Raw genomic sequence first — 16030 nt, forward strand, 5'->3', positions numbered from 1 at the left:
ATTTTGTAATCACTGTCGTAGCAAGCATACACGGTGCACAAGATATTAATCGAAAAATAATAGCACACTTTGTAAAATCCGCAAGTAGCGAATTTTAATTTCCATTCAAATGCGGATACAGCCGTAAGTAAGTATCATATATAATTACTAACGTTAATATCCCGTTTCTCGAATGTTTTTCTCAATTACATTATACACATCGTGCATCGCATTACACGTATATGTATAAACAAGTAAACGTTCAGCACAGAGGACAGACACACGCAAAGTGCTGGGAATATACGTACATATATATATATATTTTTGGGCAATATTCGTATAATGACGTAAGCGATACAGCCTGGGGCAATACCGGGCATCGGGACATCCCGGATAACCCAACAGCTATAGTCCAAGTAAGTACTAACTGACCGCGAGAGTGTCCAACGACGGAAGAAGAGACGGGGACGTGCAACTTCGGTCAGACGAGAACGGAACAGCCGCAGATAGGAAAGAGACTGAGAATAGTTTAGTAGATTAGTACGACCGCGTTGGTAATCCCGTTTCTTCGTCCGATGTGGAATCGTTACTCGGACATCTCTTATAATAACCAAGCACTGTGAGTTTGTGAGCTTTGCGACATAATCCTCTCCGACAGGAATACAATCCAACAAAGGTGTTCGAAAGAGTTCCATCAAGTTCCATCAAGTGCCAAAGTGTAGGTAACTGCACCTTGCCTTCCACATGCGGTGGGATACTTGCATCTCTGTTTTACTGGTCGCTGCAGCCGTCGCCGAGACATTGTGCAGTGAGTACCTACTACCTGTCGTTTACACACGGTAAGGTCATCGAAGTGACGATCTTCTTGTGTGATCATAGCTCGTACACATCAGAGAATGACAGACATTACGTAATACGAAATTGAAAATACTCCACGACATTGTTGCTTGTTGTATCGATCTATTTCGTTGGTTTTTCTTAAAGTGCCTGTACTCGTCACTCTATGATTTATCTGACATTCACTACCGCATGATAGTTGGCGTTTGTGAATGTGCCGATTGAATTTCTCCAAAACTTTGTTTCAAAATCAAGGCAATATACGTGAATACTCTCCGTGTACTGACAGATAGTAAAGTCAATTCTTCATATATATATACGTCAAAGTGAAAGTGCAAATCGATCGAATCATATGTGTTGGTTCAATACCGTGACTCAGTGTACCAAAGATTTTTACGTACAGGCTACACGAGTTGACAGTGTTCATTAATTGCATTTTTCAATCGTTAGAGCGATGTTGCTCGCTCATATATATATAGAATGTATAAAAGTTTCGAACGAATGTGATGGTACAATCGTTTGGTAATATTCCGTTTGCCACACATTTCTTGGCTTACCATTCACATTCCACAAAAGTACCACAAATGATCAACGCACACAACTTTTATTATTCGGTATAACTTGCCCCTTCCTTTGCGTGTTTCGCGAAATCCGTAATTTTTTTTACTACGTGACAGTAACAGGAATGCATTATAAAGATATTGTATATCTATACCATTCCAAATGATTAACGACCTACGACTGTTTCCATCCTTAAACTAATTCGTTACCACGAAATGAAAAACCTTTTTGTCACGTGATTTTTTTTTTTTTTTTTTTTTTTTTTTTTCAAAGCAAAGATTCTTCGTACATCTTTTATCGTCTTTTTTCTCTACCGCATTTCAGCAAATGCATTTCTCTTCTTTCTTTCTAAGCTTCTTACCGATACAATCAGTAAAAGCTGAGTATTGCACCATTCTGCGAAAGAATTTTTTTTTTTTTTTTCTCGTTTAATTTCAATTATCATTTCTACCACAATGCGCGCTGCACTTTCAATTAAATCGTGTCAATGTTTTTTAGTTGTTCAATGCCGTGATATATATCAATTAATGAATAATTACCGGCAGTAAAACGAATGAAAATAATTATAACGATGAGAGGCTGAAGACAAAAAAGCAGTTAAAAAAACTCGTCTGAAATTAAACTCTTCGTAAAAAGACCTTTGTCGCATTTACAATGCCGTACAATTTTGTTATTCATATTTTGTTATTATGATTTATTTAATTGTTTATTTATTTTTTCGTTTTTTGTCCTTTACGGGCAAAGTTTTTTTTTTTTTTTTTTTTTTTTTTTGCAATTTAACCGTCGGTGATAAACATCGAGCGCTTATGTAGAGAACGATTGATAAGCAACAGTGTCTGTGTTTGAATATCAAATCTTTTTGCGTGTATCGACCTCAGCACAACGGTATATTCATACAAAACTATATTATTCATTAAGAGGAAACGTCACAACTCTTATTCTCTACGTTTCTCTAATGGCTGTGGAATTTTTTCAGATTTTTACAATGAGAATTGTGATGCAAGGAGCTTTTTGAAAAACGCCACTTTCTGACGTTATTTTAAATAATAACTCGACACATGTGGAATGTAACCGATTGGAACAAAGTGAAAAACACTTGTTGTATGGAGCTTTATTATGAGTTCAAGTTTTAAGCAAATCGAAAAAGTTTAGAGTTTCACTGACGTGTCCCCTTAACTAGTGTTCTACTTCGCAAAAACTTGAATAGTCGCAGTAGCGACATTTTTTTCCTGCACATTTGTCATTATCAATATGACTGCCAACTTTAATTCGATATAGGCGGCATGTTCATTACATTATTTACGTAACGTAATCGAATGTCTGCGATGTCAAAACTCAAAGTTAAGTTTAGTATACATATTTGTCTACTGTATATCTCTCGAAAACAGTTTCCAGTGAACCTGAAACGATCGGGTCATGGTAACGCATACTTATTTTCGATTTGTCAGTATTTCGGAAGATTAGATTAGATTACCCCGAAGTGTGACGTTGTGTCAGACAGAGGTTAAATAAGTCCATCCACGATTTTAATACTAACGTTCATTAATTTATTCATCTGTATTTTTCACACATATTTCTTGTTTTGTTCACCCGAAAACTGTTGATATCTCTAAAGGTTAAATACATATATGTTTCGAGTATTTCTGCGAAGTAGATATATTATTAATCAGGCAGAATTGGGTCAGAGATGTTTATAATAAAATCTGTAACAATTTTCCATACTGACTAAAAAATCTACTCCCTCCCTTGCATTTTTGATTTGAGATCATATTTGGATTTGCTAAGTCGGAATCTATTGATTAAACAAGGAGACAAATGGCGTTCGATTAGATGTATTTATGCGTTCCTAAAAACATCGGTATGATGTAACCTAAATTGCATAAATGTCGGCGCTTTTACCCTGTGTTAAATTAAGCGTTTAAAACGTTTCCACGAATCCACGTTATAATTATTATTATTAACCAACCGCTTAGCAATGATTCCAGTTTTTTCAAACTAAGACGCTTAATTTTTTATAGAACCAAACTTAGGTATTAAGATTTTTTTTACACGGTTTAGGACATATAAAATGACGAAATAATCAGATTTTCGAAATACTTGTTCACGATAGTAGAAACCATCATGATTTTCATACCATGAGTGCTCGCATGAGTCAATTTCAGCTAAGCTAAAAATGTAAGAACAGTTGAAATTTAGAATACGCAATTTTTTTTGTTCTACAAATATTTGTGACAAAAAATTTTCAAAGTAACGTGTAAAGCGCTGACAAAAATATAAAACTGATCATACTCGTATGGTTAAACGAGTAGTTAAGTAATAATTACGCAGTAACGTCGATTGCATAAAAGACATGAAAAATGCCGCTGTCAGATATGTTCAAGATAGCTATAATATGCGAAACCGAAGAACAACAACTGTTTCCACTTTTTGTGCGCGAAATGGTACTCAATTTTATTTCAAAATAATAATAATAATCCACTGGAATGATGTTAAGTTAACAAAAAATATTCCATTAGGATGTTCATCAATTATTGAGAGAACTTTTTCTGTATTCAAGTGTGTTTACCACAGTCTAACTATAAAATTATTCATGTAATTCAAGAATGATCGAAGAAAATGACGGGCCTTTTATTGCACAATAAATGAAACTTTGCATCTTTACAATATCGCGTGTTGCAATACAATAAATTTGACCGTCTGCAGCTAGTAAGATATAACTGCGGTCTTCAAACAATTATTGGGCCAGAACACAACGAAGGTCGACATACCTTTAAGACCGTATAAGCATAATCATGTTTTTAAATAAATATGGAAGCCTAGAATAAAAAAAAAAACCATAAATTATATAATAAAGGTGTTTCAACGCTCAAAAAAAATCAGCTGTTGTCAGTTGATTAATCCACCATTATTCCGATTTTTTTTTTCTTCTAATAGTGAGTTCCTGCTATTTATCGGGGAAAAACTGTGTAATTAGGTCCAAAAAAAAATCATGTAGTAAATAATTACAAAGTAAATCTCGTCTTGGGTCTGTTTTAAGTTCAAATTTAGATATTATGTTTTCTATCAAACGCAATAAAGCTGTTCAAACTTTCATACCATTTTCGGTTATTAAATATATTTTATTTAATACTAACTACATATAAATTTAATGACCTTACCTATAAACGAACCTAACCTAACCCCCGACTAGCAACCATATGAAATACTCTCATCTGTTGCCACGACTCGCAGAAACGTTGGCTATTTTTGCATGATTAATAAAAGATTGATTCCACGGTAAAACGACCCTGGATTGGAGTTATCTTTGGCTTATAGATTCTCTTTAAAATCTGAACTTTTAGTTCCCGCTTAAGGAACTTGTGTAGGTACCTAAACCTGTGTGATAATGAAAAAAATAAAAATAAAAGTTTCAAAGCAGTTTCAAGTCGGTTCTGACCTCGGATTTCCATATGCTTCGCCAAATTCTCTCCCAACTATTTAATTCCGAAGGTATAAATGTTACTGGTAACTACCCTCCGCGTATATATCTATCTATATTGTATTCACTCTGTTAAATTGAATAAAAAGTTCATTTGTATATATGCATATATATATATACACACACACACGATACATTCACAAGTTGTCTGTCATCACATGCGTGTGATCCGACACAGAAGCCGGAACCTTGAATATGTAGAGATCGGGGCCTCAAGATCATAACAACCTATACCGGTTTTACGTATGAAATTCCCAAGCATTTGTGTGTGTGTGTGTGTTTTTTTTTTTGTTTTTTTCTCTCGAGGCTGAAGCAGTCTCAGAAGTACAGGTTTTTATCGATAAACGTTTCAGCGATACAAGTTCCCAGAGTTTTTCTGTTCTCATAGATGACGTGGCGTCAGATCTACCCATCGAGAAACGCGAGAAAAGACAGCTTTCTCTAGGATCTCTGACGCAAACACTGGGAGGATCGAATCGCCGTAACAGCAACAGCAACAGCAACAGAGGACGTACCAGGACTTCAGACCGAATGACCAATAGCGATTACAGAGATGAACAGAATACTCCAGATCTCCACGCAGGAGATAATGCTTCAGGGCGGCAGATACTCGGCGTGCAAGCCCGGCCGTTGAGCACCGGAACCTTGAACAACCTTGGTGGAACCATGGGGATATCGTTGGGCATCCAGACCGGCGGACTGGGAATTTCAGGCAACGTTTTAGGACTTGGCGGTGGAACACAGAACTCTGGGTCAGGCGGTGGAGGACAACAAAACTCGGCGCAAAATGATCCCTACAACAACAGGCCGAATTACCAGGCACGCCCGCAACCGAACGGAGGTCAAGGACCTCAGGGACCAGAGTCAGGTAGACCTCAACCCGGCGAAGGACGGCCGCCAGGACACCAAGGGCGGCCGGGCAATAATCCTCCAGGTCTCCAAGGTGGGAGACCACCGGGAAGACCCAACCAAGGATTTGGACCATCGGGAAGACCTGAGGATAGACCTGGGAGACCTGATCAAGGATTTGGGCCGCCAGGAGAACCTGGAGAACGACCTGGATCGTATAATAATGCGAGACCAGGGGAATCGAATGGCTTTCAAAATTCAAGACCTGGCGATGGGGGATCGGGACAACCTGGTGGACGACCTGGGGAGAGACCTGGGGATTATCAAGGGTTCCAAAATGGAAGACCTGGTGACGAAACGCAAGGATTACAAGGAGGGGAATATAATAATAGGCCTGGAGAATCGCAGGGTTTTCAAAATGGAAGACCTGACCAGGTTGAAAATATGATCTTTGATTACTCTTGATGATAATATTCTTGAATTCAAGCTGCGAGAATCCGCAGACGTGCTTTTCATTTTAAGTTTTTATCTTTCGACTGTGTCTTTCAAGAATTTTAAGAATTCAAGTTTTAGTACTCGTATGAATGATTTCGAATAAAACAACAAAACACACATGTTCCTTGAAGCAGTTAACCAGTGCTTCGGCTTGTCATGTCATGAAGTTATGTATACTTTGAAATTCGTGAGCCGTTAGAAACTGAACCCGCAGTCAATCAATAAATAAAAACAAATAGTGCATAATGACAGTTTCCTTGTCGAATTTATTGAAATAACTCCGAAATTAATGTGTTGAGCATACAAATGTATCGGACATTTTAGTACGTCGTGAAATTTTCTTAATGATATAGTTTTTGTAAATTTTCAATTGCAAAATACAAAAACAGTCTACGAAAGGATCTCTTTTTTCAATGACTTTAGAAGAACATTAAATATCAACATATGGTTGTGAAAATGCAGGATTAAGTGGTTCGTTCTATCTTGAATTTATACCCGAAACGCCGTTCTCGTGCGAAAGTTAGTTTCTGCAACATTATTGTAGATAATATATTGCAAATTGTTCAAGCCGAGCTAGAGGAGCAACGGGAACAGCCATATATATATATATATATATATATATATATATATATATCCTGAACAGAATATTCTTTCATAAACGATCGTAAAAAACAGACTTTTTTTATTTTTAATATCTTCTAAATTAAAAAAAAAAAAACATCATCCGGCAAAAATATTTAATATTTCAACCAGCTTAGAGCATACAAAGATTCCCAGCTCAGGTGTGGATAGATTAAAATTATTATACGTAGCTTGATCCTGGCAGCCGTGCGCTACTAAATAAATCGTCTTCAAAAATTCGACGCTTTTCAGGAAACACGGCACTTATCCAGCTGCTTCTTTTTTCAAAATGATGTGTACAAAACTTCTACCGCAATTCTCTGGGCCAGAGCAACAAGTGATGACAAGCTTCCGAGTAAATTCATGATTTCTCAAACAGAGTCCGACCTTTAAAAAGTTCCGGGCAGAGATTAAAGGGAAAGAGTTTTTCTATGAATCGGTATTTCCTTACTACGTACCACCGCGTTCGCCGGCGAGACTCTTGCAATTAAAACTATGGAAGCGGAACTATTGAGAGGTCAAGCTGTATAATTTTTTAATTGCAAAAAAAAAAAATATCTGTAATTATTTTTTTACGTAATTTGTATTTCAATATTTAAATTCCTTCGTTTTTGGTGGAAAGTACGGGTGAAGTACTTGAAATCATCTTCTCAACGCTCTAAACTTCATCGTAATTGGTTGAATACCTTAGCAGAAAATACCTGTCAAATTTTGCAGAAACTAAGACTCGCACGAGAACGGGATTTTGGGTGTATATTCAGGATAGATCGAAGCACTCAAACCTGGATCTTCATAAACATATGTTAAAATTCAATATTGTTTTACAGGCATTTAAAAAGGACCCCTTCTTAGGCTGTTTTTGCATTCTGTAACTTGAATTTTGCAATTGAAAATTTTGAACATCTTCGTAATTTAAAATCTTTCACGACGAACAAAAAATCTCCGATACATTTTTATGCTCCAAGCCTTTATTTCGAATTTGTTTCGATAGAACCGATAAGAAAACCGTAATTTTGAACGATTCGTTTTTATTTATTGATTGACTAACGGATTCAGTTTGCAGCAAATCGCAAATTTCAAAGTAAAAAAAACAGCCGCGTTCCTCGATCTACATATATTTCAGAATCACTGTTAAAGTCTACCGTAGCTTTGTCTAAAATAATTTTAAATGAATAAGAGAAATTTAGTTTATTATTCGTAGACAAAATTTAGTATAGATAAAGGACTTCGAAAAAAGTTATCACTCGCACTGACTATTTTGGAAATTTTTAAATTAACCTTCTTTCCACTAGGATAGAATTGAAACATCAGGGCAACGATTACGACCTGGTGAAGAAACTCAAGGTTATCAAAACAACAGGCCCGGTGGTGAGTCGCAAGGACAACGTGGGCAAAACGTTGACCAGCAACGTCCAGGGCAGCAGAATTATAATAGACCGATAACTGAGAACAGTGGTAACCAAAACTCAAGACCAGGACAAAACAACGCAGGGAGACCTGGAGAGACTACAAATAGCCAACAGAACAACGGAAATAATGCTCAACAGTCGGGGAGCCAAAACCGTGACGAAGATAGAATCAACCCTTACAATGCCGTATCCACCGAGTCACAACCGCAGTCAAACCAAGGACAAGGGAATAAAAAATGTCGGCAAGTAGGAGGATCTGATAATAAAATAAATTCGCCTCAGGCATCCGATCTTCCATATAAACACATTTCACACAACCTTATTCCATAGAGTATTATTCAAGAAGACGGTATTCGACTCAGGGATTATTTAATACGAATTTTTCCATTCGGGATAAGTAGTGAAATAATAGCCGTGTAGAATAATGTTATGTGGAATCAGATCGTGAGCAATGTAAAGTGTATAAAATGTCTGTTGACCCTACCCTGATTAAAATGTTCATGTGTTGGATCATAAAATGTTCTGAAAGAATTCAGCATGTAATTTATTATATGATTTATCTTGTAAATTGGATAAAATATTCAAGAAACCATATAATTAGTTAGATAAGCACGAATGAACAGATATACTAGATAAAAAATCGTATAGTCAAACGTATTGGGAACTATACGATCTATACTTTTGATCTAATATATCTGGTGATTCGTGCTTTTGCAATTTACTATGTAATTTCTTGTATACTTTATCGAATTTTCAAGATAAATCATGTAACAAATTACATGTTGAATTTTCTCAGAACATTTTATGATCCAACACATGAATATTGTCAGTAGGGGAGGTTAATCGAAAGGATGCGAAAGAATACTTTCCGAATTCAAAGGTTAAAAATTCTTCATTTCAGAAACTGCAAATAGTTCAAAGTACCTAAAAACAAAAATTTCTAGTCTTTTATATTCCAGACGGTTATATGCGAGAAAGCAGAAACTTTTTAAGTATATATACTCAAACTCACGGTAAAACATAATTATAAGAAGCATGTCGAAGTCTTATTTACTTGTAACGGAATCGTAGCGCATTGCGATTCGGTTACTGTGACAAATTACGAAATAAAAAGACACGTATTCCTGTATTTTCCGTGTAGAATAACACGCAAAGTAGGTGAAGGATATAAAAATGGTGAGAATTTGAAGATGTAAGTTTCACATGGAATACCTAACGAGGAAAAAGTTTTTTTTTTTTTTTTTTCATTTCTGTCTCTTTTTTTTTTACTTGAACTACAGGAAAAATCTTTGAAGAATTCTTACGCAGGTTCTAAATAACAATTGCATAATCTGACGATTATTGTCTACAGTGGAAACCAGTACACGTGTCAGAACCGAGAGTGCGTCCCGAGGAACGCCCGATGCAACGGCATCAACGAATGCCAAGATGGCTCCGATGAAAACAACTGCTACTCAGGACAGTAAGTTTTTTAAATTCTAAGCTACTTTCAATTCTAAGACTATAATCTATAATGAGGTAACAAAAATCAAACAAAAGCCCCACCAAACGACAAACGAAACTGGCGCAAAACGTTATCAGCTTCATAGATGAGTCAACTTGGAGTTTCGTGAAGTATCCACATAGTTGACTTGAGACCCGGTTTAAGTCAACATATTGTCAACTTATAGAGAGCCGACCCCAATTCGACTTAAAAACAGAATTTGAGTCGATCGCCGATTTTCTCAAAATTAATTCACCCCATTCATTTTACGATTTCAGTTATTTACTGTTTAAAGAAAAAACTAAGAACTTGAATGTGATCTTGTGCGATAAGATTTTGGCTTGGCATAGGTATGATTTTCAGACAATATTTCTTCCAAGATACCTAAGCTGCACTGTTTGCCCTACTTTAAAACAATAAATTGATTTCAATGCCTTATTCAACTAAATCAAAAATGTATTCAACTCAATAAGCAGAAAATTTAGTATTTCCAATCGTAATTACACCTAATAGTTACTTCTGACACAATTCCTTGAATATTTCCATAACTATTTATGCCGTTATTTTAGCTCAACCCATTTTGTTAGAATTTTTGAATTACTATTAACCCTAATCGGTTACACCTCAGTAGAATCAAATAACGGTAAAACCGGGTAAAATCGCCCCAAAAGTGATTTTTTGCTTCCAAAACGAGTTCTAAAAATTTAAAAAAAAAATACATATAAGTATACTTTAAGGACCGCAAAAAAATCCATCTCAGTTTTCCTAACCAAAATTAATTCTTTAAATATTGTAAAACATCGGCAAAGTTAAAGAAGGTTCGAAAAATGTCAAAAAATGCCTTTATTTCGCGCGAAGAATGGCATCACGAGGCCCATTTTCATGACCAAGGGACTCTACGAGGAGTTTGAAAAACGTTTTGGGTGACATTCACCCCAAAGTAATCGATTACGATTAAGATTACTATCACATATGAAATTTTCCTTGATGTAGTTTGCTGAGTATTAACTACCGGTCTTTGGATTTCTAGAAACCGTCCAGACCAGGGTTCATCTAGCGATTACACCACAGCGGCACCAACCGGTTCGGCACACCCTAGTGCCACAAGTGGTTGCATTCTGCCGGAACAACCAACGGGAGGGCGGTATGAACTTGACTCATGCAAGAGACCATGTGTGCCCACCCCAGGATCTACAGTCGCCCTCAGCAGCTTCCTAACGTACAGCTGTAACGAGGGCTACAATCTGAAGGGCAACAATGTTTCTTTTTGTCATAACAAGGCGTGGTACCTGCCCCCAACTTGCGTCAGTGAGTTTACACGATCACATGTACGATATTGTGCAAACGTGATCGGAGATTTCATCTTAAGGGAATGTTATAGTCCGTCGTTACCGACTGGGTTGAATGTCTTCTATTTTGGTTATTATCTGAGGCTATGCATGGCGATTCAAGAAGGGCGTAAAAGCAATATTTTTCATACAATTCTGAATAAAGACACATTGATATATTTTGGATTTACTCAAAAATAGAGAAATTACCTGAAAAATAAGAAATTGCGATCACGGTTTCGCATTTTTTATGCCGTATCTTCATTTTTGCATAAAATCAAAATGAATTGGTGTGGTTTTGGCCAGAATTGTATTTAGAGTCTGGCTGTTATTTCTGTTTGGTGTGCGTGATTTGTGGACTTGGATATTTAGAGATATCTAATTGTAAGTCCACGTCGAAATCGAGTATAGCATCCCCTTAAGGAGGTTGATTGATCAAAAATCGATCCATTTTCTTCGTTTTATTAGGAGATACTTGTACGTTCGGTATTTATCAAATTAATATATTTAGCTACAAGAGTGTCTTTGAAAATACAAAAGTAGAAAAGTAGAAAAATAGAAAAATGAAATCATAGACAAAGACTTAGATACCGATCTCGACTGTAATATACGTATTAATTTGACTACACTATTATAATAATCAATTAATTTTCGACTCACTAAACTCTGAGGACCTGCTGTTTCTGTTTTTTACCGCTCATTGACATACAAATGTGATTAGATGGCAGAAATAAATCAAGAACAATGTTTGTTGCTTCCCTTCCAGCAATTTTCTAGCATATATTTGAGATACGATATGAAACACATTGTTTCGATCTGGATCAGGAAATCGCAAACGAAAAGCAAAGTCTTTCAAACATCAAACCAAAGATATCTCATAGAATTTTTTAAACCGTCGAGTAAAGAATAAAATTTAAACCATACGAGACAAAAATGTTCGCATTTCTTTCGGATGAAAGCTTTACATCGCAAAAACTAGAGAATTCAAAAATACAATTGTGTGTGTATTAAAAATGTTTCAGAAACTTGCTCACCGCTGAAATCGAACAGCGTCGATATTATCTGCAAGCTTGACGGTGCGATCGTTTCCTGCGAATCCAACATCTCGCCGGGTACCAAGGCTACATTAGCCTGCAAGCATTCCTACAAACTTCCACTCGCAGATGATCCTGTGTACAGGGATCTAACTTGCCTTGAAGAAGGAGTCTGGGACCGTACCCTGTTTCGTTGTCTGCCTGGTAAAGTAACAATTTTTTAATATTTTAATATGCTCCTGCAATAATTATGTTAATTCAGAGTCAACCGGAGTCATTAATTGTTGAGTTTGTCGGCGATTGTTTAATCAGGCAAGTTTATAATTTTCGAATGAAAATTCGATGTCAATACCTTAAGTTGAAATTTTCAATTCTTGATTGTAACGCAAAAAAAATCGTTTTTAAAACTTGATAACAGCAAGAAACAAATAATAAATTAGTACAGTGAGTGCCATAGAAATTGATTGAAAAACAATAATAATTCAAAGATGATTAAGGTTTTAAAACAATTATAAATAAGATACTGATTTCTCATTATCCCCGTTTCATTGTAACTAAATTATCCACTGAATTTTAACATCATGCTTATAACTAACTGTAAAATAAGATTTTGATGTATTAAAATGTGTATTTCGTTGAAATTTGAGAAATTATGTTGCAAGTGAAAGTTTTGCAACTCGGGCTAATATTTGTGTATTTTAGAATGCGGAACGGCAGTGGCACACGGAAATACTCTGATTGTCAACGGTTTTACGGCGAAACTTGGCGTTTTTCCTTGGCACGTTGGGATTTATCAGAGAACCTCGGCCGGATCTTACATGCAAATATGCGCCGGAACCTTGATCAGCCCTGTCCTCGTTATATCCGGTAGGTAACCGAATTGCTACGTCAATTTGGCAATTTATCTGCAAAATTTTCCTACGGTAGTTACTCTTATAATTCAATATGCGGCGACAATTTATCGCGGGAATTAGTTAGTAAAAATAAATAGTAAAATTGCTGTGTGATAAAAATAATTTTTGTGAGGTTCTGTGAAAATACGGAAAACCCGTTGTTTTGCATTGTTTTTGTTATTTTGCAAACTCATCGCAGCAAACGATGAAATCATCAAAAAATCAACTAGTATAAAACCCATTTTAAAACATCACGCCGAGTCAGACGATAAGCGATGAATCACGGCTTAATTTGAATCTAAATATATTCTTTGTACTGATACAATTTTTCTTCTCAATCCTCTTTTCGTTATGCGTTCACAGCTGCGCACTGTTTCTACGACGATACTGTCAACGAAGTGGAAGATGCTAGCAATTACGCTGTAGCAGCGGGTAAACATTACCGATCTTATAACGCGCATGAAAAGTACGTGCAGAAGTCTATGGTAAAAAAAATTGATGTTGCAACGAGGTACTACGGAGCCAGCGGGAATTTTGCCGAAGACATTTCTTTGGTGCATCTGGAGACCACGTTCACTTTGTCAACATTGGTCCGTCCGATTTGCATGGATTGGGACAACAGATACGAGAGAGAACAGCTCCAGAGTGGAAAAACTGGAAAGGTATGTGAACACTGACGAATCAATCCCATCGGCTGAATCAAAAGTTAAAAAAAGAGAAACATATTGTTTGCAGCATTGATAGTGAACACGAATAAAACAAGATCCTTCATCTGAAACAGAAATTATCCTAAGCAAATGCAAATATCGCGAGCAAAAGGTCATTATCAACGATTTGAGAAAAAAGATAATGTTGCAGTTTTTAATGTGTTAAATTGTCGATAAACGTTACTAAACTATAAGAATTATCTTGTAAACAGGCCGTGGGTTGGGGCAAAAACGCGGCAGGAGTTCCGAGCGAAGAGCTTCAAGAGATAAACTTGCCCTTTATCCCGTACCAACAATGTGTATCTGCAGTTCCAGAAGAGTTCAAGGGTTATGTCACAGCCGATAAATTTTGTGCTGGTTACTTGAACGGTACGTATGTATCAAAAATATATCGTATACACGAATGCAAAATTCCTGTGAACCTATTGGATTGAAATAATATAAAATAATAAATGCAAATGCTAATTTGCATTACGTTTCATTTCAATTACAAAATACATATTTCATTTGTATTTTATATAAATTGTAGGTAATGAATATATAATATATATTTCATTCCCATCTCAATTGTTATTTAGAATTTCTAAGTTAACTAATTGCAATTTTACACATTACTACTATTACTACTTTTCATATATATCTATGGTTTTTTCATTTTTTTTCTCAGGATCCAGTCTTTGCGAGGGTGACAGTGGCGGTGGATTATGTTTCCAACTCGATGGTCTCTGGTACCTGCGTGGTATCGTTAGCGTCAGCCCCGTGTCCCAAAACACGTGTGACAATCATTATTACACAGCGTTTACGAATGTTGGACGTTTCCGCGAGTGGATACGCGCTGCCTATATTAGTGCAGTATGAATATAACCATACAATTAGCATGTTTTTTCACGATCTATTGTATAGTCTTCTATCCATCTATGGTATCTTCAACCCAGGATTAGTCGCTTCTGCAGGAATCGATTGTTTAAAAACAATTACTCACTGTTTACTTTACAACCACGGAGTAAAGGGTCGTTCAACTACCCTTACGTAACTACAACGACTTTCTAGACCAGTTAACCAGCTCCTGGGTGCGACAAAATTCACTTTTCAATAACTGAATTTTACCCTAATTATATGTACAATATTTTGACGATAATGTTTTATTATTATATATCCTGAATTATTTTACACTCTGACGCATATATATCCAGCTACGTTTCATTTCAAGTAAAGCATAGAAGAGAGCGTGGCAAATTCACCGTTTAAGATCACTCAAGCACGGATTGGAGTCGTCCTATGCATGTACATTGTACATATATATGTAACAGGGTGCACCGAAAGTACTAGGACCCCTGAGTACTTTTTTAACGGGTGCAGACATCGACACGAACATTTTGGAAGGGTGTGCAATACCTAACCAGACTTAGAGGGATGGATGGAAAATCTTAAACGACGAGGAGGAGCGAGTAACGGCTAGTTTCAAAGACCTTTTTGAGCAGAACATTCGCACCAAATTTGAGACTGATTTGTTTAGTGAATCCAAAATATAAGCTCTTAAGGCCACTCTATAAGCTATTCCGAAGAAAGTAATAGTTTTAATACCATCGCATTTCAATGGCTGAAATTTGGTGAAGATGCTTTGTTCGAAAAGATCTTTTAAACTAGCCATCACTTGACCCCTGTTCGTTCTAGATTTTCATCTCACCTCCCACATCCCCCCCCCCCCCCCCCCGCATGTGGAGGGATTTACCAATCTCTCCAAATCGTACCTATTTGATCCCATACATTAATCCCTTCGAATTTAATTTCAATAAATGCACCCGTTTGAACGTTAGTCAGGAATTCCAGAACTTTAGCTCACCCTGTATATATTGTTTACCAAATACATTGTAAATGATCATTATAGTAGTTACACGTTCATTCCTATTCAAGTGCATATATTCTACTTTAAAACACGATTCCCCCTGGATCTAATGTAGATACAAAACACGAGAAAAAATCAATTAACGAACTGTGTGTATAACTTGGAATGTTTTTAATCACGTGTGTTTTTAAATAAATAATAATGTATCCAAATTTTAATAGAGTGAATATATAGAAAGTTTTGCTCAAAAGCACGTGCATACTTTAAGTTATCGCAATTGTTTTCTGAGGTTCCACTCAATGGATTTCCCTATAATTTTTTAGTACCCCCATTTGTAAACAGCCGGGTTTAGACTGCCTTCAAACTCGTTTCGAACTGAAGTAATAATAATAATGATGATGATGATGATGATGATGATGATGATGATGATGATGATGATGATGATTATGATGCATAATGCCATCTTTCCTGCCGACATAACTGCGGCTAAGGTTAGCGGGTTCAAACTCA

At 36.3% G+C, this 16030-nt stretch overlaps 1 protein-coding gene across 1 annotated transcript; it reads left to right on the plus strand.

Annotated features, from left to right (window-relative positions):
• The first annotated feature begins 634 nt into the window (after positions 1 to 634).
• Positions 635 to 15746, plus strand: LOC124406926. Its single transcript, XM_046882612.1, has 10 exons — positions 635 to 787; positions 5244 to 6139; positions 8113 to 8471; positions 9581 to 9691; positions 10743 to 11020; positions 12063 to 12278; positions 12777 to 12941; positions 13331 to 13629; positions 13887 to 14043; positions 14342 to 15746. Exons 1-10 carry the CDS (start codon positions 724 to 726, stop codon positions 14530 to 14532), a joined length of 2736 nt encoding a protein of 911 aa, XP_046738568.1. The 5' UTR covers positions 635 to 723; the 3' UTR covers positions 14533 to 15746.
• Positions 15747 to 16030: the final 284 nt, after the last annotated feature.

This window comes from Diprion similis, chromosome 6 (assembly GCF_021155765.1).
Source record: "Diprion similis isolate iyDipSimi1 chromosome 6, iyDipSimi1.1, whole genome shotgun sequence".
Taxonomy (NCBI): Eukaryota; Metazoa; Arthropoda; class Insecta; order Hymenoptera; family Diprionidae; genus Diprion; species Diprion similis.